Raw genomic sequence first — 22235 nt, forward strand, 5'->3', positions numbered from 1 at the left:
TATATAAGAAACCTTTAGTTAAACTCCTTTAATATTATCCTCCACAAAACTGGCAAGTGGCTCAGCTTTGCTTCTCTTGCAACTAACTATATGTCTGAGAGGATAGTTATCTAAAGAAGGAGGGAGTTACAGTCTTTATATACAGAAAAAGGTAATAATTTCATTTTTTTTTTTCTGCCACAGAAAAGCTCACACATTGCGATGAAATCCCGTTTTATTTTACCTGCTGCAGGTTTTGGAAGACTTAGGCACAGAGAAAAATGCCTGTTACATAGAGGATTATAATCAGCTCTCCTATTATAATCAACGTATTATGTGTTCATGACATGGGATGCCAAGAAATTGAAGCATGGCCTGAGAGGTGAATTATTACCATTCATTTTGAGAACACATAAGCATTATAACCAGAGAGACCCAGTCATAAGTTATAGTGTATGGAGCTTTATCTGCTACATGTACAATAACTCACAGAAAAATGTGGGAGCACAGTGTTTAACAGCTTTGAGAGCTGTCAAACACTTACCACTGTTATACAGACAGCAGGCAGATGACAAGTGTTCATTCCGCTACACAGTTTGCTTTAAATATGGCTATATTCGCTTCTGTTCTGTAGGGGATGTCACTGGCTGCTACTGTGCTCTAGCATGAGACTAAAACTTAACAGCACTTAGTATTGCAATTTTCTGATGTCAGGAAGTTGTTTAGCAAACCTTTTTCCCCAATTAAGAGTGTAATTGTGGTGTTCCATGCACAAAATTGTGATTCAGAAAATAGTGGTATATTTCTATATAAAGTTCAATAGGAGAATAAGTACATTCTGCACTAGGCCTCCAAATGGATTAGTCAATAAGGTGAATATATAGTTGTTATGTAGGACTTTAGATAGAAGCCTTCTACAATAGGTCTATGTCAGGAAGAATCCCAACCATTGAAACTTATACTTGATGGAGAGGCAGGAGCTGAAAGAAGAGCCAAATCAGACTGTCAACTCTTGAAATACTAAGATGCCATAGATGTCCCAAATCTTGGAATCATAGTCCAAGTAATAATGCTTGGTAAAGGTGTGATCTAACAGTTATGACCAGAGCCTAAATGTGTGCAACAGTGACATTTTAAATTGAATTATCTCAGAAGCCATGCCCTGGTGTACTAGGTCTTTACTATAATATTTCTCAGTGGGCAAGTAGCCACCTAGACATAAAAGACAATAAAGTAAGAAGTCCACTTAGGTATGGTTTACTTAAATACTTTAAGCCCCTTTCTAACTAGACCAGAGGAGGGAAGCCACTAGGCCACCTTACTGAACTGGCAGTGCATGTCTAAGATATAAAATACTTTTTCTGCCCTGAATAGTAGCAACAACAGGAACATGAAAATGAATTGACTGGTTTAATAACAGTTCTGAAAGCACATTTTGAAGAAAATGGCACTTAGTTCTAATGGACATTCGGTCATTATGAATGACCAAATACAGTTCTTTACAGAGGCCTGCAACTTGGAGGTCTTGAGAGAAGAGGTAACTGGCACCAAAAAAAAAAGCATTTCTGACAGATTAATTTGAGCTACTGAACCAGACAGCTTAAATGGAGGAGCAGCAGACCTTTTACTCATGAAATTCAAGTCCCAAGAAGGACATGGATTTTTAAAGGCAAGTGAAGATGCAAAACTCCTTTAAGGAATAGATTAACCAGTCAGTGTTGGCCACAATTCTATCCTTCACAAAATTATTATGTGCAGATATGCTTTGCTTGCACCTTGATCAGGGAATAACCGACACCCAAGTTACAAAGGTACATGAAATAAGTCAGTATTACCTGAAAATGACCAATGGAGATGACATAGGATGAATATCCCTCCAGGTCAAGAAATTACTGAATATGTCTGATGAGTGAAAGCCTTCCTAGTGACCTTAATCAATTCCTAAACACTACTTAAAGGTCACGAGGCAACAAAGGATCTAAATGACAAGCAAGGTCCTGAGGTGAAGTCAACTGTCAATCCAATTAAGAAGGGCTTCCTTGGCTTATTCTGTGACACTTTCCTTCACTGCCAGGGGCTTAAGACTTTGAAAGCACATCTTTCTTGGCCACTATGGGGTACTGAGGACCAGCCTTCTTTTTTCTTCTGTGAATTTTGTGGTGATACATAAATCAGAGAAAGCTATGAAAAGATGTAAAGGAATATTCCATGCCAGGGAAGAGAAAGCACATTCACAACCAACTCCCTTTCCCTTGCTGATTTAAGCAAAAGTAGGTGATAATTACATTCTTATTTGTGCTGACTAGATCACTTAATGGGGTGCTTTCATCTTGAAGTGCACTGACCATACATAATTGTCTCAGTCTTATCTCAAGGAAAGGTGAGGAGCAGTTGCTAAGGGAGTTCACCAGCTTGTTCACTTCCCTAGAATCTAAACGGCTGTCACACAGGTGTCCCAGTCAAAGACCAGCATCACTTCTGTATACAGGAGTACAAGAAAATGCTGCTGTGTCTGCTTTGGCGTGAGTATCTGTTTTGTGCAGAAATGGCGCCAGTCTGAACTCCACTTCCACAGAGAACAGAGTGAAGAAACTCTCTGAATTACCAGCTGGTATACATGGAGACACACACTCATGAATAAGTCCATATTCACTGAAAAAAGTCAGAAAACCTGGCGAGCTTCTCAAACCAGTTGTGAAAGATCCACCATGAGGATCTGTGGCACTTTTGCTGCAGGGAGAGAAAGCTGAAAATATAGATTGATAGGAAAAGTACACCACTCTACAGCCGGGTGCAAAAAGTGTGGTCTCTGATGGTGTGATGGGTTTCTAGCTGCAGACACCTCACAGTCTGCTGTAACATCTGCATCTTTAGGTATGTGAACAGAACTGTGGTCACTATAAGTTCCAAAAGTTACATTAGTATCTGTACAGTCACCTCCTTTCTGTCTTCACCCAGCCTGCCCAAACTGCAACCTCCTGGACATATTCTACAGGTAAAAATGAAGAACATTAAAAAGCATGAATTTCAGTCAACTATTGCAGTTTTATTGTCAGGACTAGATTTGACTTCTCCCACTTTATTGAGATTCCCAGGACCTGCAACCATGCAGTGTCCAGTCCAATGACATTACCAGTCACCCAGACAGGAGAACTCATGAATTTCCTTCTACAAGACCTTAGTAACAACGACCACCACCAGTACTGTTAGCCAACAGAGTGCTGGCAGAAATTGGGCTAGTGTTGGCCGAAGGAGGAGAAGAGGGGGAAGGCATGGTCGAAGGCAGGAAGAGAGGAGAAAGGTTAAGACTGTGGTAATGAGGGTCATAACTTTGAATGTTGGCAGTATGACTGGTATAGGGAGAGAGCTAGCCGATATGATGGACAGAAGGAAGGTTGGTATATTGTGTGTGCAAGAGACCAGATGGAAGGGGAGTAAGGCTAGGTGTATCGGAGGTGGGTTCAAATTGTTTTATCATGGTGTGGATGGGAGGAGAAATGGCGTGGGAGTTATCCTGAAGGAACAGTATGCTAAGAGTGTTAAAGAAAAGAGTGTTGGATAGAGTGATGTTTATGAAGCTGGAAATTGATGGTGTAATGATGAATGTTGTTAGTGTATATGCTCCACAAGTTGGGTGTGCGATGGATGAGAAAGAAAAATTTTGGAGTGAGTTGGATGAAGTGGTGATGACGGTACCCAAGGGTGAGAGAGTGGTGAATGGAGCAGATTTCAATGGGCATGTTGGTGAAGGGAACAGAGGGGATGAGGACATGATGGGTAGGTATGGTGTTAAACAAAGGAATGCAGAAGGTCAGATGGTAGTGGATTTTGCAAAAAGGATGGACATGGCTGTGGTGAATATGTATTTTAACAAGAGGGGGGATCATAGTGTGACATACAAGAGTGGAGGAAGATGCACACAGGTGGATTATATCTTATGTAGGAGGGCCAGTTTGAAGGAGATTGGAGACTGTAAAGTGGTGACCGGAGAAAGTGTAGTTAGGCAGCATAGGATGGTGGTTTGTAGGATGACGTTGGTGATCAAGAAGAGGAGCAGGAGTTTGAGGGCAGCACCAAGGATCAAATGGTGGAAATTGAAAAAGGGTAATTGTGAGGTGGAGTTCAGGAAAGAGTTAAGACAGGCATTGGGTGGCAGTGAAGAGTTACCAAATAGCTGGGTAACTACAGCAGAGCTAGTAAGGGAGGCAGCTAGAAAGGTGCTTGGTATGACATCTGGACAGAGGAAGGATGACAAGGAGATATGGTGGTGAATGAGAAAGTACAGGAGAGTATACAGAGAAAGAGGTTGGCAAAGAAGAAGTGGGATTGTCAGAGAGATGAAGAAAATAGACAGGAGTATAAGGAGATGAGGTGCATGGCAAAGAGAGAGGTGGCGAAGGCTAAGGATAAGGTATATGAAGAGTTGTATGAAAGGTTGGACACTAAGGAGGGAGAAAAGGACCTGTACTGATTGGCTAGACAGAGGAACCGAACTAGTAAAGATGTGCAGCAGGTAAAGGTGATAAAGGATATTAAGGGAAATGTACTCACAAGTGAGGAGAGTGTGTTGAGGAGATGGGAAGAGTACTTTGAGGGGCTGATGAATGAAGAGAATGAGCGGGAGAGAAGGTTGGATGATGTGGAGATAGTGAATCATTAAGTGCAATGGATTACCAAGGAGGAAGTAAGGCTAGAGGATGAAGAATGGAAAGGCTGTTGGTCCAGATGACATACCAGTGGAAGCATGAAGGTGTTTAGGTGAAATGGCAGTGGAGTTTTTAACCAGATTGTTTAATGAAATTTTGGAAAGTGAGAGGATGCCTGAGGAATGGAGAAAAGGTGTTTTGGTACCGATTTTTAAGAATAAGGGTGATGTGCAGAGCTGTAGTAACTACAGGGGGATTAAATTGATCAGTCACAGCATAGAGTTATGGGAAAGAGTAGTGGAAGTTAGGTTAAGATGTGATGATTGGTGATCAGCAGTATGGTTTCATGCCGGGAAAGAGCACTACAGATGCAATGTTTGCTCTGAGACTGTTGATGGAGAAGTACAGAGAAGGTCAGAAGGAGTTGCATTGTGTTTTTGTAGACTTAGAGAAAGCATATGACAGTGTGCCTAGAGAGGAGTTGTGGTATTGTATGAGGAAGTCGGGAGTGTCAGAGAAGTACGTAAGAGTGGTACAGGATATGTACAAGGGTAGTGTGACAGTGATGAGGTCTGCGGTGGGAGTGACAGATGCGTTTAAGGTGGAGGCGGGATTACATCAAGGATCAGCTCTGAACCCTTTCTTATTTGCAATGGTGATGGACAGGTTGGCAGACGAGATCAGACAGGAGTCCCCGTGGACTATGATGTTTGCAGATTACATTGTGATCTGTAGTGAGAGTAGGGAACAGGTGGAGGAGACCCTGGAGAGATGGAGATATGCTCTAAAGAGAAGAGGAATGAAGGTCAGCAGGACTAAGACAGAATATATGTGTGTGAATGAGAGGGAGGATAGGGGAATGGTGAGGATGCAAGGAGTAGAGGTGGTGAAGGTGGATGAGTTTAAATACTTGGGATCAATAGTTCAGAGTAACGGTGAGTGTGGAAGAGAGTACAGGCAGGATGGATTGGATGGAGAAGAGTGTCAGGAGTGATTTGTGACAGACGAGTACCAGTAAGAGTGAAAGGAAAGGTCTACAAGAGGGTAGTGAGACCAGCTATGTTATATGGGTTGGAGACAGTGGCATTGACAAAAAGGCAGGAGTTAGAGCTGGATGTGGCAGAGTTAAAGATGTTAAGATTTGCAGTGGGTGTGACGAGGGTGGACAGGATTAGGAATAAGTATATTAGAGTGTCAGCCCAGGTTGGAAGGTTTGGAGACAATGCCAGAGAGATAAGATTATGTTGGTTTGGACATGTGCTGAGGAGGGATGCTGAGTATATTGGGAAAAAGATGCTAAGGATGAAGCTAACAGGTAACAGGAAAAGAGGAAGGCCTAAGATAAGGTTTATGGATGTGGTGAGAGAGGACATGCAGGTGGTTGGTGTGACAGAGCAAGATGCAGAGGGCAGGAAGAAATGGAAACAGATGATCCGCTGTGGCAACCCCTAATGGGAACAGCCACACACACACACACACACACACACACACACACACACACACACACACACACATATATATATATATATAGAGAGAGAGAGAGAGAGAGAGAGTACCTCGGGAAGCTCTGTAGGTGTAAGGATAACCCAAACCTCAACATCTTCTGCTGAAATTGTGAAGCCCACTGAGGGCAAACCAAAGAAACCTCCTTGTGAGGACTACAGACAGCAATAAGGTAAAAGGCATCTGCCATTTATAGTCAAATTATCAAATTTCCCTGCTGCAATAGGAATATGATTCTCTGGACATTCACCATGTAAAAGTTGAAGCACCTACCATGTTTACTAAGGTCACAGAAGTCAGAAATGGTTCAGAAATCTCCCATCACCTTTAGAACAATGAAAAGGCAAATTTAGTTTTTTTTTTTGCTTTTGCTTTCTCTGAAAAAGGAAGAAAATGCATCGCACCTCTGAGGAATAGAGTCCAGACTCCACATCTACACAGTCCCTAAGTGGAGCTGTTTCTGAAGGATTATGATATATTTCTAAACCTTATCATTTGTAACCAAGTATAGGTTCATAGGTAGGTACTAGGCTATTGGCCCTAGGGCCTATACAAGCCTAGCCAAAAATGTACCCTGGCTTTCACCACCCAAGAAAATTATAGTACCAACTAGACTCTAGGGATGGCTCTCCATGCTGGGTAAACTCAGAAAAACATCCTTCCACAGGCAGTCCTTTGTAATACCCATAACTTAAGCTGTTGTGCTAGTGAAGACATCCTGAGAGACTTCGTTGGCACAATTAAGGCAGGAAAAACTGAGTAGCACTTAGGAATTTTCCCCATTTTATAGTTGGCACTTTCTTCTCAGAAAATATGTCTGGCCTAGAGGAAGAAACTGTGGAATATCATAAAGTTCCTCTACGATGGACATTATTTGTTTCTTCTTTTGGACATCCTTGTCCAGGTCATGGGAGGCCTGACCAGTGATGATGTGACTCTGGAAGTGAACATCCATAATGGTCTTCTTGCTTTCATCCTTAAAGGAAAGACTGCCGAAGTCATGCAATCTGTTGCAGGTACATTCCTGTGCTGCTGACCTTCCTGTATTACCAGTGTATTCAAAGTTGCAGTGAATTATATAAATACACACTACAAAATCCATTGTAAGACTCTTTTTTTAAAACTTCTGTGATTCCAGATCCAAGTAGATCTGACAAATTTTCCACTGTCTAGCCTACTTGGGAGGACTAGTTCTTGAACTTGAGACAGACAATTAATGGACATTAGTGCCAGGGGGGAAGAGAAGAAACATTCTTGCCCACCCGCTCCAGATCTTTAGATTCCTTATCAGGTGGCAACATGGAAATCCACTGAAGTTTTTGGGACCTGTGCAAGGCAAAATGATCTTATAGGACATTGTCCCAAGATGTTTAAACAGGATCTCTTTCTCTCCAGTCCGTTAAGGACTTGTAGAGGCCAGCTGCCTTCTTAGAAGCAGAAAAAGCTGATCTGGTTGCTGCCAGACTGCATATATTGTATCCTTTAGAAGTGATTCCATAGGGGATAATACAACATTTCTATCCTTGCCAATATAATGATTAAGATATTTATGTGAAGAAAACCCGCATGTCCATGCTGGATTTCACAAATCTAAGGGCATCCCTAAACAATGGGTCATGCACAGGGGGCTGTAGGAGAGTGCAGGTACATTATCCTCATCCATCTCAAAATCAAGGATGTTTGGATTCTCAGAATCTCCATCCCAGAAAAAGGAGGGAGAGGGAGATCCTCCCCTAACCCTGGCAACAAAAGCAGAAACCTGGACCTAACTAGTGTATGAGGTTATAAGGGTGATAAGTGGGTAAAAGATGAGCAGTGTGTGCTGGGTAAAAGGCAATGGATGTCAGGCAAAGGACATGCCAGAGGCACTGCTGGGTCATGAGAGGTGTGTTTGAGGCTTGTCACTGGTATCAGTCCATATTCTCCAATATTAATTTTCTGCAAGATTTACTATACAGCAACCTTCTTAATCTTAGGTGTTGAGTCTCATTTAACTTGGAGATAGTCCATAGAGCGGAAACACCATTATTGAGTTCAGCTAGAGTGGTCACGCTCCACATGCTTAAACATGGAAGAGTCATTGTGGACACCCTGGAACACTCCTCCAAGGTGCATACCAGGGGTGCACTTCCCACTCTCATTGCATCATCAGCCAATGACAGATGCAAACTCAACCTCTCTGGTTAAAGTGAAGTTAATTACTCACAAAAGCACAAGACTATATCATTAATTCAAGAGGGGAGTCTGAATGACACCTGAATGTCAGTTCCATTAGCTTTTCCTTTCTACCTGTCGGTGACCTGTGATTGGATGAAGGACCCTTCTGCCTGTCCCTGCACTGAGCGCTCTCTATTGCTGACTTCTTTGCAGAACCCATGCAGGCCTCAGTCTGTTCTCTTTACCTCGGTGTATAGCTGTGTTGAAGCACCAGTACTTGTGGAAAAGCCCCCATATCATATCATGCTCCTTTACCAGGAAGTGTAAGTAATGCTGTCATCAACTAACATCTGATAATCACAAGAGAAATTGGAAGGTTTTGAAGTTGTAGGAATCAAACCCAGGTGCATTCTTATGATTATTAACATCAAGATGCAGACTTTGCAAGCCGCAGAAAATTCCTCCCTGGCACAGTGGCTGCACACACCCTTTTAGTCTAACACATGACATTACAAATTGCAGTAGGTAGTAAAGTTGCATGCTGTAGAGAATGGGAGGAGGTGAAAGGTCTAAACCTACTAGAAGAGGAAATCACAAGTTACTTATTGCAGAGGATCCCTGAAGCCTAATCAGTAATTCATTGCAGCTCAGTTCACTGTTTAAATAAACAGAAACACCGTCTGCAAAAAAGTTCACTTGGCCAACTTTGTCTGCCTGTTATACTGTGTAAGGAGCAAGTAGCAGTACATTTCTAACCAATATTTATTTTTGACTTATATCACACTATAACTAATTCATGTCTCTCCCAGGTATGTATGCATTTCCTTGTCATGCAATCGTTTACAAAGGTTCTTCTTAAAAAGTATATGTACTCACGCAGATGTAATGGCCCGATAACGTTCCAGTCCTGCTGTGTCCCAGATCTGTGCCTTTACTGTCACACTATCAATTACAATGGTGCGTGTAGAAAACTCCACACCAATGGTGGTGCGACTGTCATGGTTAAACTCATTCCTGGTGAATCTAGACAAGAGATTAGTTTTCCCCACACCGGATTCTCCAATCAGAACCACTGCAAGACAATGAAAAGCCTAGTTAATTCAGAACAGCTGCCCACAATACTACCTGGTATCCTCAGTTAGTCATTTTAAAGATAAGCCCTTTTTAAAAAGTTACATAGATCATAGAATATAACAGTGTATCATTAACCCTTTTCTGATTACATCTCTCACTGAATGTGTGGTGAGAGCAGGATACCAAAGACAGGATATCTTTAAATACGTGAAATGTGGTTTGAGCATCACAGCAGAAAATCCTGCAGCATGGACCTGAGATATTTAAAAATAAATTTAAAACAGTTGCCTTCACTATTAATATGTTCACTGACTTCCTTAGGAATTAAAACATGGTCAACAGACATTCAACTTTATTATGACATGATACACACTGCAGAATTCATTTAAAGACAAGTTGTTAGGATGGATGTTCAGTTATGAGATAAACTTTAGAAAACAGGCCTGCTGTTTATAATTCTGACATCAAATGAAGGTGGCCTATCATATATGCAAATGAAATGGTGATGTTATCTTGAATATTCCTAATTTAGTCTTTAGTACTGCACAAGCCCCTGGAAGAAGAAATTAAAATCTTTCAGATTCAAGTTAGAGTAATTTCTCATCCTGAAATATTGAGTCTGTTTGGACTTAATACTATAAATTCAGCATGTCCAATACCGCACATGAGTAGAGCTGTAGAAATAACATTGACTTCAATGTCAAAAAAGCAACATTCTGACATTTGCACTCCCCAACCCCCAATCAGATTTATGTACTTCTGAAGAACAATAACTGAACTGAAGAACAATAACTGAAAGTTGACATAATAGCAGAAGACCTTGGAGTCCTTGTAAATGATGACCTTTCTCATGATACCCCTATAACCATTAACATCTACAAAGCATGTGGAGTTGGCCACATGATCCTTTCTTTGGGTGAAGAGCTGCGCCAGGATAATAACCACTGCTCTGTATACAGCTTTTATCAGATTATTATAAAATGCCGCACCGTGATCTGTAACCTGGTCATACTCCATCTGGTGCAAGTGAAGAATGTACAAAGATTCCTCGCAAGCAGAAATGAAGGGCTTCAAGACTTGCCTTGTAGCCAGAGACTACAGCAGCTATCTCTACCCCCCCCAATAATGTGTATCATATTACTTTCTTAGGGAGACTTATACCCGACAAACAGAGCATTAGGGAACCCCATCATGATTTGAAACAATTTGCTTAAAGGATCCCCTGCTGAGCTGAATACAAGAGAACACTTGGCCTCAGTAAAAATTAACATTCAGCACGACAATGAAATGTAACATCTTCACATCACAAATACTCCAAAGCTTATGAAATAAATCCCCCTCTCAGTAAATTCAGTTCATCAATCCACACCTTCAGAAAGAAACTGGATGACTATATGGTTATGCATAAGTTCCAGTGTGGGATCTGGGACATCAAGTTCCTTGCAAGTCAGTAGGCTTTGAACTCATTCACAAAACCTGTGAATCTATAAATGAACATGCCGAACTCTGGGGCATCCTTTTTTTTCCCATCAACCGTCTAATCATTAGTAATAACACAGGGCATTAGAATTGCTGACTTCTGCCATTCCATATCCAGAGGAAAAATGGCTAAAGTATCATTGTTACACAGGCTTCTAGTATGGGTATGATATCATCTTGTATCTTGACGGCGCAGTGGTGCAGCGGTAGCATTGTTGCCTCACAGCAAGAGGTTCTCCGGTTTGACTCTCGGCTGGGGTGCCTTCTGTGTGGAATCTGCATGTCCTCCCTGCGTTTGTGTGGGTTTCCTCCAGGTGCTCCGGTTTCCTCCCACGTTACAAAGACATGCATCTGGAGCCTTTCTCCCCGGGCCTCCGCTGAAAATTGGCTTTGTTCCAAGTTGGACTTTCCCGGTTAACAAATGTTAAATAAATAAAACATAAATTGACAGTCCCATCTTCAAGGCCCCATGCACAAATTTAGCCTGTTCGCTGATGACACAAAAACTGAGGTAGAATCTGTGAAAGGAATGTCTGACTTCAAGGCAAACCTGCATCAGTTTGTATGGTAGACAGACATGCGGCAGCTGGCATCATACTTTGCAATATGCAGATATTAAAAATATATACAAAACCCCTTGAAAAGTAGGAACAACCTGCCAAACATTTGGACACCTAATTATCATAATAGTTGCATATGGTATACCATATTACTCCTTCCACTTACATTAAGATTGTGGGATTCCACTCAGAGACACCAGGGGAAACAAAACGGCAGAAAAATACATCACATCATTATTGAGGCTTGATATTATTGTAGGGAAACTTTCCTTTTCTTTGTGTTTTTATTCAGGTTTTGTAGAAGTGGACAGTAGCAGCAGCAGCAGCAGCATACAAAGGGACTATGACTAATGACTACTTAGAAACTATTTACAGCAAAACCTCTCTGTATTACACTTATAGCATATGCTCAAATCACACAGAAAGGTATCTGCTGTCCAGCTGTTGGTATCCCTAGCAGCACAACATGAACTTAATTGCATTCCTGGGGCAGGTGTGAGGCCATGACACATTTATTTTAAACACGCTTTTGGAGAAGTGGAATCCATACTAGGCAAATATAGGATATGCTGACTAATCAAAAAACAGGAAATTTGTTGCAGGTGCACTGTGAACCTGATTAAAAATATATAAACATTTAGACTGGTAATTCAGAAGTACATAATTTGATTCTGTAGATGATCATATATGTAGGCGGAAGGTTTAGACCAAAAGAAAATTTCAGATGAACTAGGAAAGATAGGTTATTTAATGTGGAATTACATAACAGTGAAGTTGTAAGATTAAATGTCATCAGCTTCAAGGATATGATAATCAGAGCAGGAAAGGCTTTATTTGAAGATGGACTAAGATAATGGATGAAGGTTTGGGATACTGCAAGAGGCAGTGGTCTCTTTTCATGGCTTTCACATGAAAGGTGACTGACCAGAAAGGACTTCTGGATAGACTTCCAAAAGAGGAGCATTTTTCAGTACAGTCAAAACTTAGACAAACTTCTAAAAATTACCTAGCAAAATAAGTGCAGGCAAGCAGACCAAGATGGTTTTACTGCAGGGGTCTGGAGAGAGTCTGGATCTCATACAGACATGGCATTCTCATTGGTCAAATCCACTAGAAGCATACCAGACTGTCTTTTACTTGATTTTACCTAGCAGAACCCATTTTCAGTAGAGGTTCAGAGGAAAAAATCTAGGAGACTTTGCAATGCTATAAAAATGACATGAACAGCAAACAAGTGGTATATAGATTGGTAAATTTAAACATATTAGTCACAATGTACTGTACGCAATCATGATTCAGAATAGTAACAAAAAAAGTAGCACTAAATAAATTCAAATATAACCACTGATTAAATAAGTAGTGAGTAAATTTCTGGAAGTGACACAAAGCCACCAAAACACTAAAGGCAGGAATATAATAAAAATAAACTAGATAATCAAATTATAGTGTGTACAGCTTAAGAAGTTAGAGAGTGAATGTGTATATACACACACACACACACACACACACACACACACACACACACACACACACACACACATACACACAGACACAAACTTGCACACTTACATACTACTATGAGGCTCCTTTATTAGCTAGGTTTCTGACAGACAGAGTCAGGCTATGAGTTGCTGCTTATATATTTAAAAAAAATACAAAACATCCTCTTGAGTTGCTGGTTACTGACTCCCTGGCTCAACCCCCCCCCCCCCAATCAGTCAGACTTACCTAACATATGCTAAGTTAGTAGTGCACAGCCTAACATAGCCTACCATGTACTATCTTGAAACTCGACTTAGCTGACTGACAGACTGTCACTCACGGTTTGTTGTCAGCTGACCTTCAGAGCTTCATTTACCTTCCTTGGCATGATACCAGGATTACACAAGCTGGATGGACTTGGCAAGCTACCTCTGTTCTCTCAGCAGATTTATATGTCCATATGACTGTCCAATGGATAGTAAGGATTCAGTGATTGCTGAGTCACTATGATCACTCAAATTATATCCTGATGCTCAAATTGTACAAATGATCACGCAATATTGGACAGATACCATGCAAATCACCTGGTATTTATTTATATAGTTATTTATTTATTTATTGTTAGCTCGGGAATCTATGCAGATCCTGATTTCTGATTCTTTTTTTTTTCTAAGCGAGAGGAAGCACTTCTGGACAAAAGGATACCTTTGAATCAACAGGTCAGGGATCTTCACTTGTGTCCAGGTGTCTTGTAGATGAGCCTTCATTCTGTGTAAGACCTTATATTTTGTGTGGACACTTTTGGACACATAAAAGTGTGTTGGTAGTTGAACAGACAAGGCGGAATGAAGTCCTGCCTCATGCATAATAAAGTTGTGAAAGTATGCTCCCAGGCACCATTCCAAAGTATGGATATACTTTCCAAGTGTATGCAACATTTCTGCTCACTTTCTCAGCAGGATTTCATTCACTTCCTTAAATATTAAAGTCAGATAGGTTTAGTGTTAAAGGAAATTGCTCAGTATGGCATGTAGAAGGCAAAACAAATTTCCTCAGATTTCAAAGCCAACTTCCTGTCTTTGTCCCCTGAAACTAAAAGACATAGTGAGGGATGATGTTTTTTTTGGAAAGTATTGGCTATGTACAGTGGTTCCCTACATCCCAGCAAATAAGCTTCTTCAAAATGTAAAAAGTGAATGCAAAGAAAGTGAAGTATATTGAAAGAGAGAAAACAATATTGGCTTTCTTTTAGCACAAGCACCTTAATTTCCATTAGTTTATATTTTTCTACTTAATTCTAGACATCTGGTAACCAAAAAATGAGTGCTGTTTGTAGAAAACACAGTCCACGAACCACGATGTAATCCTTTATTACGAACACAAGTTATTATCGCTCACAGTTCACCATACGTTTTCGTCTCTCAAGACTTCATCAGATAACCCCTGTTGTGGGAATGATATGGGAATTATGTCTTGATGAATGAATGCTGACTAAATGCCTTTGCCTTAGGCTTTTGTTTTTTGAAGTGTTTTTTTTTTTTTTCCATTTGCTGTCGGTTGGAGTTGTTTCTTTCCCCTCATTTATGGTTCTTAATTCTAGACATAGTGATTGTCCTTCTGTCATTTATTATCAGAATACTCTATCTCACACTTATTTAAGCCTGGTTACTCCTTTGACCCCTCTTAGGCCAGATGTCCTCACTGAGGAGGTCAGGGGTATTTTAGTCACCTTTACATGACCCACCTGCAATACCAGTTGGAAAAGGTTTTACTGTTTAGTCCGTCTAAGACCAAGGTCAGAAAACTTGGAAAAGAGTTGCTTTATGACTAAAGTTAACTTCTTTGCATTTTAGCTCTCCATTAAATGTACAGACATTGTCTAATCTTGGACTACTGAAGTAATTTGTTAAAGGGATTATCCACCTGTTTTTCACTTAAGGGATCAATCTTGTTCTCTGTACCTCAACAGTTTTATGCAGAAACTCAGTTTTTAAATGTCTGGTTTTAGATCTGTGTTTAGGGCTCTTTCTTAGAAAACAATTTTCCTGATTCCTGTCACATCAGTTCAGAGGACCTGTTAAAAGTCCTGGTTCTTAAATGTAACCCATTACATCCAAGTGAAGCCCCCAGGTGCATCTGCAGTTAACTCCTACTGACATCTCTAGATGTCAAATATTGCTTGTTCATATTTGTATCAATAATTCCAAAACCCTGCTATGTACAAAGTTTTAAAAGATTTTGTCTTAAAGTTTATACAATGGCAAACTCAACTGCATTAATATTTGACCTCTGTCTAGTGCATGTTAAGAGATGTTAACTGTTTTTTTATGATATTAATTTATATAGATATAATTTTCATATTTTTCTAAATATCTCAAGAACCAGTTAACACAGACAGAACTCTTTAGATACATATGAAAACTCTCAGCTAGATGAATAAAATACTGCTATGTGTATAACTTGAGTGGTTGCTGATATATTATAAGTTGTTTATAAAATATTACAAACATGGTAGTTACATGCTCATTGTGACTTATAAAATTGTTAAAGACCTAGAACCTAAAGAAAACAACCATTTTAAAAATAGCTTGTGCTGAAGAGTTTGCCATTTATACTTCTTTCATAACCCCTACAGATCCAGAGAGATGAACATTTGTTTGAAATGTAAGGACATAATTTGATTCTAGCAAAAAGCTTAGGCTTTGCCCATTGGAAGTTACAGTGCAAACTTTCTGAGCTCCATTGGAGTGTTAAATGGAACCACTTTTTTTTCATTTTTTCATGGGAAAACAAAGTATTTGGGGTTCCAAACACACAAAGCACTGCTAGGTGTATAAATGAAGTATTCGACCAAAAAACAAAGATAAGTATTCCACAAAAAAAGGCCAATACTTCAACCATAGGCAAATGAATCTCAATGCCAGTCCTTCCATTTTAAAACAAAGTAAAACAAACTTTAATCTTCCATTGAGCTCAGTTAAACAAGGTAAGTGCTTTCATGGTTGTATCACACCACTTCATCAGACCATAAATGCATTGAGTTGTGGTCCCTTATAAATATACTCAACAATTAAATGCAATAAATCTATACCAATTATTCTATTTAGAATTAAAGCCATACACACCCTTAGTGAAATTTTTGATGCATCTTTAAACTATATGTTTAACATCTATCTTAAAATATTATAAAAGCATAAAAAACATGAACATAAAAAATATAAATATATATATATCACTTTATTATTTACTATTCTCACAAAATAAATTTATTTAAAAAGAGCCCTATTTTTTAAAATAGGCTTCATTGGTATCCTTTTATTGAGGCCTTTGCCTCTGTCAGCCCTTAATCTAACTATCCATCTAGTTTCTGAGGTTTCCGTTTTATTTATCAAATCACCCCCTCTTTCATTTGATAAAACCTGTTCCATGATTTGAAACTTAAAAGAATGTATCTGCCCATATTCAACTACATGTTTTGCTAGGGCATTCGTCAGCGTGCCCTTCCTTATATGTAACAAGTGCTCACAGATACGAAATCTAAGTTCCCTATTTGTTTTTCCCACATAGAAGGATAAACATATTTGACAGACAGCTAAATATATAACGTCTTTACTGTTACAATTAGCTTTCACTTTAAATATATATGTATACTGTGTGTCTGGATGCACAAATTTGTTATTTTGCTCAATAAATTGACATTGATTACACTTGGTACATGGCGATGTACCTGTCAAATTTACATTATTTTCTATTGATTCATGTTTATAACAAAGCATCTTCTTCAATGATTTTTTGTTTCTAAACATAAATGTTGGTGTTTCACCTATTAACGGTCTTATTTCTGGATCTTGGGTCAATATTGACCAATATTTCTTAACTGTATCAGTAATTAAATTACTATTGGTGGCATAATATGTTGGTACCCGTACTGCTTGTTTATTGACCTTATCATTTTTGCCTTTCTGTTTGACTCTATCTGAATAGTAGGGTTTGCCAATGTCATTTCTATGTGTCATACCTTCCTTAATAATATTATTCATCCTTATTGATTCATAGCCTCTGTCATTTAGTCATTCCTTTAAACATTTTATTTCCATGTCAAAGCTTTCCTGCTCTGGTATCAACCTTGATGTTCTAAGGGTTTGCCCCTTCACAATATTATCAAAAATGTATCGTGGATGCATACTAGTTCTGTGAAGAAGTGTATTGCTATGACAATCTTTCCTATGAATGTTCGTAATAAATTGACCTCTTTCTTTTTGCTCTATACTAACATCTAAAAACTATATAGATAATGTTGAGTATTGCATTTCAAATTTCAAAAAAATTGTGCTGCTGTTTAACTGTGAATGGCATAATTCCAGTTGTTCTTGGTCCCCCTTCCACAACAGGAAAACGTCATCTACAAATTGCCTATAAAAGACGATCTGGCTCCATTTTCCTGATATGATATGTTGTTTCTCCCATGTGGCCATCACCAAGTTCGCATAACTATTTGCGCTTGGTGTGCCCATTGCCACTCCTTCCTTCTGTAAGTACATTTTATGATCAGATAACATGACATTATGTTTCAACACTAGTTCCATCAACATGCAAATAAGATCTACCTTTGCATGATTGCATGTGCCTTCATTCAACATATATTCCCTTAACATATCCACACCAATGTTATTCGGTATGGATGTAAATAGGGAACATACATCCATTGTTACCAGTATTAAGTTGGTACTATTCTCTTTTGTACTTTCCATAAACTCATATAGATCTTGGAGAAAGTGCTTAGTATCTTTTAAAATATATGGATTCCTGTCCACTCTAGGTCTTAAACTCTTTTCTATATAAATTGATATAGGTTCCGTTAGCCAATTTCTTCCTGACACTATGGGTCTCAATGGGGGTTTACTAGGGTGTTTATGTACTTTAGGTATTCCATTTATTGTGGGTATTACTGGTTTTGCCATTGAAAAATACTCATATAAATCTTTATCTATTGTCCCTTCTAATAAGGTATCATATAGTGTATATTCCACTTCTTTAATAATTTCTTGAAGCTGCGTTTTTTTCTATAGGCGAATATACCTTTTCTTCCTGTAGCATTCGATACATGCTTTCATTATAAAACTGAGTATCCATTATCACCACGGGGCCTCCCTTATCTGCTGGTTTTATGGTGATAGTGGGGTCAGATTGTAAATTCTTCAGTGCCTCACTTTCCTCTCTTGTTATGTTATATTTCTTAGTTCTTCCTTTTATATCATCTTGCATTTTTTCAAATATTTCATTTTCACATATTTTTGTAAACATGTCTATGGCAGGATGTTTCTTAGGCATGTACGTGCTAGGTTTTTTAAATTGTCTTACATTAACATCACATGAATTTTTAAACATCATTTTAAGTTGTAAATTCCTACTAAACATTTCCAGATTAATAATTGTCTCTATTACCTCCAGTCACTGTGATGGGATGAAAGACAATCCCTTGTCAAGCAATGTAATTTCAGCTGGTTTCAACTGTTTAGATGAAATGTTCCATACTAATAGTCCTTTTTTTGGGACCGTGTTCATTTCGCCCTTGTTGGTGACTCCTGTGAGAACTTTCTCTTGGCTCTGTTTCTCGAGCGTCCTCTCCAATTCATGGACGCCTCTAACCTTATCGGAAGTGTTGAAAAAAATGATTCCTCCCTTGATTCTAGCCGATTGCTAGAATTACTATCACTGTGAACATTTGAAGTAAGTTGTTGCTCTTTTAATGTTGTCGTTGTTTGTGGTTGTTCCTGTATTAGAACCTTCTGTATTGGTAATGCATTTCCTTTACATTTGGTGCCAAGGTGCTCGCCTTCATCACTGGAGCTGTTCAGCCCGGTATTCACTAACATCATCCGCTCTCCTGCTGTTGTTTCTTTTAAGGTCGTCTCCTGATGTTCATTAGATTGATAACACGATTTGGGCCAAATGAACACATGGCGCCCCTTAAAATCTCCAATATCCCGTTCAAGTGTGTGTAATTTCTGCCTTAACATCTTGTTCTCATATGCGATTACTGAGTCAGCCAATGTCTGAATTCTTTCACCACAAAAATTTATGGATACTTAGCATATATTTATTGTTCATACTGTTGTATCTCTTTGCCAATATCACACTCTTCCCTTTCTCCAAATTCAATTAATAAGCGTATATAATTAAAGCTAATTTCTAGATTAAGTTGTTGCCATCTAGATAATAGCTCTGGTTGTTTTTCTCCTTGCGTTGGCATTTTTAGTATTCTTAGACCTCTCGGTATCACCTTATGTTTTAAACAAGCTTCAAGGTGGTACCGCTGTGTTTGAAGTCACTTTAATTTATATAATACATCTTCCAGCTTGTGAATGTCTCTAAGAAATTGAGTATAATCAATTTCAAACTGTTCACTTCCCTTGTATTTGGGGTTGATTACAGAGCTTCTCCCTAATCTACTGACTACTGTAACCCGTAACCAACCATATTTGTTTTCCTGCCTTACTTGTTTGAGGAAGACAACTAGAATAAAACACTCCTTCATAATCTAGAGTTAAACAACTCTGAAAGAGAGATCCATTGCATTTCTTCTTTTAGGGTATTCTTGTGTCAAAGCAGCTGTCACCAAATGCCTAATTACTGCATTGTGCTCTGCTCTTACCAGGTTGCATAAAACTATAACAATGCTGTACATGGTAATTCCATGAGGTTCCACCTTCTAGTGTTTGTTTTTAAAATGTGTACATCATGGAGCTCTCTAAAGGTCATCTTCATGTTTAAAGCTTTTTGAGTCATTACATTCGAACAGGACTTCCAGACTAGGACTATCTGGCTGTAGTGAAGGTCTGGTTTACTCTGCCATAGTCTCCTTCTCTGTCATCTTCTTATGCATCTCTCCAACCCTTGTTGTCCACATATTTCTTGGTACTTCACTGTAAGTTTACTACTTACTACAGGAACCCTCTCAGAATAAGGCAATGTGATCGTGCCATTACCTCGCACAGCAGTTATGTCTTACAAAGATACATTCTTAAAAAAGGCATTGGTTTCTCTCCTTTTGCACCTACTTCTCTTATTTTGGCTGTTAATGCCATTCACATTCTGACTCACACATTTCTCATGCTTCATTCCTTGAGGGGACAGAACTGGAGAAGTAATGACAACCCGCCAGTTGCTGGTAATGGGAAGGAAAAGTTTAGTTGTGAATGGACAAGGTAAGTATACTATTACACATACCACTCACCACAGAACCTTCTTTTAAAGATCTGGTAAGTATACTATTACGCATACCACTCACTGCAGAACCTTCTTTTAAAGATCTGGTAAGTATACTATTATGCATACCACTCACTGCAGAACCTTCTTTTAAAGATCTGGTAAGTATACTATTACACATACCACTCACTGCAGAACCTTCTTTTAAAGATGTGGTAAGTATACTATTACACATACCACTCACTGCAGAACCTTCTTTTAAAGATCTGGTAAGTATACTATTACACATACCACTCACTGCAGAACCTTCTTTTAAAGATCTGGTAAGTATACTATTACGCATACCACTCACTGCAGAACCTTCTTTTAAAGATCTGGTAAGTATACTATTACACATACCACTCACTGCAGAACCTTCTTTTAAAGATCTGGTAAGTATACTATTACGCATACCACTCACTGCAGAACCTTCTTTTAAAGATCTGGTAAGTATACTATTACACATACCACTCACTGCACACCTTATTTTAAAGATCTGGCAAGTATACTATTACACATACCACTCACTGCACACCTTATTTTAAAGATCTGGCAAGTATACAATTACGCATACCACTCACTGCAGAACCTTCTTTTAAAGATCTGGTAAGTATATTATCATGCATACCACTCACTGCAGAATCTTCTTTTAAAGATCTGGTAAGTATACTATTATGCATACCACTCACTGCAGAATCTTCTTTTAAAGATCTGGTAAGTATACTATTACACATACCACTCACTGCAGAACCTTCTTTTAAAGATCTGGTAAGTATACTATTACACATACCACTCACTGCAGAACCTTCTTTTAAAGATCTGGTAAGTATACTATTATGCATACCACTCACTGCACACCTTCTTTTAAAGATCTGGCAAGTATACAATTACGCATACCACTCACTGCAGAACCTTCTTTTAAAGATCTGGTAAGTATATTGTTTCGTATACCACTCACTGCAGAACCTTCTTTTAAAGATCTGCTAAGTATACTGTTACGCATACCACTCACTGCAGAACCTTCTTTTAAAGATCTGGTAAGTATACTATTACGCATACCACTCACTGCACACCTTATTTTAAAGATCTAGTAAGTATACTATTATGCATACCACTCACTGCAGAATCTTCTTTTAAAGATCTGGTAAGTATACTATTATGCATACCACTCACTGCAGAACCTTCTTTTAAAGATCTGGTAAGTATACTATTACTCATACCACTCACTGCAGAACCTTCTTTTAAAGATCTGGTAAGTATAGTATTACCCATACCACTCACTGCACATCTTCTTTTAAAGATCTGGTAAGTATACTATTATGCATACCACTCACTGCACACCTTCTTTTAAAGATCTGGTAAGTATACTGTCATGCATACCACTCACTGCAGAACCTTCTTTTAAAGATCTGGTAAGTATAGTATTATGAATACCACTCACTGCAGAGCCTTCTTTTAAAGATCTGCTAAGTATACTGTTACGCATAGCACACACTGCAGAACCTTCTTTTAAAGATCTGCTAAGTATACTATTACGCATACCACTCACTGCAGAACCTTCTTCTAAAGATCTGGTAAGTATATTATCATGCATACCACTCACTGCAGACCTTCTTTTAAAGATCTGGTAAGTATACTATTACGCATACCACTCACTGCAGAACCTTCTTTTAAAGATCTGGTAAGTATACTATTATGCATACCACTCACTGCACACCTCCTTTTAAAGATCTGGTAAGTATACTAGTAAGCATACCACTCACCACAGAACCTTCTTTTAAAGATCTGGTAAGTATACTATCATGCATACCACTCACTGCAGAACTTTCTTTTAAAGATCTGGTAAGTATACTATTACACATACCACTCACTGCAGAACCTTCTTTTAAAGATCTGCTAAGTATATTATTTTGCGTACCACTCACTGCAGAACCTTCTTTTAAAGATCTGGTAAGTATACTATTAGGCATACCACTCACTGCAGAACATTCTTTTAAAGATCTGTTGGTGTTGCATATAAGTATTGCTGTAGTTCATCAGAAAAAGATTTGCAGCTCTTCAGACATTAAAAATGTAATTACTGATTCTACATGCAAAGGATTGTGGA

At 38.8% G+C, this 22235-nt stretch overlaps 1 protein-coding gene across 2 annotated transcripts in view; it reads right to left on the reverse strand.

Moving 5' to 3' along the window:
• The window catches only part of LOC122808749 (ras-related protein Rab-25-like), a 334101-nt gene that overhangs the window by 198415 nt on the left and 113451 nt on the right, over nt 1-22235 (reverse strand). For both annotated transcript variants that reach the window (XM_044079766.1, XM_044079767.1), the window contains exon 2: nt 9162-9357. In XM_044079766.1, coding sequence (XP_043935701.1) covers nt 9162-9357 — 196 coding nt within the window. The remainder of the gene's footprint in view (nt 1-9161; nt 9358-22235) is intronic.

This window comes from Protopterus annectens, chromosome 8.part0, assembly GCF_019279795.1.
Source record: "Protopterus annectens isolate FY-2018-M chromosome 8.part0, PAN1.0, whole genome shotgun sequence".
In the NCBI taxonomy this organism is placed as follows: domain Eukaryota; kingdom Metazoa; phylum Chordata; order Ceratodontiformes; family Protopteridae; genus Protopterus; species Protopterus annectens.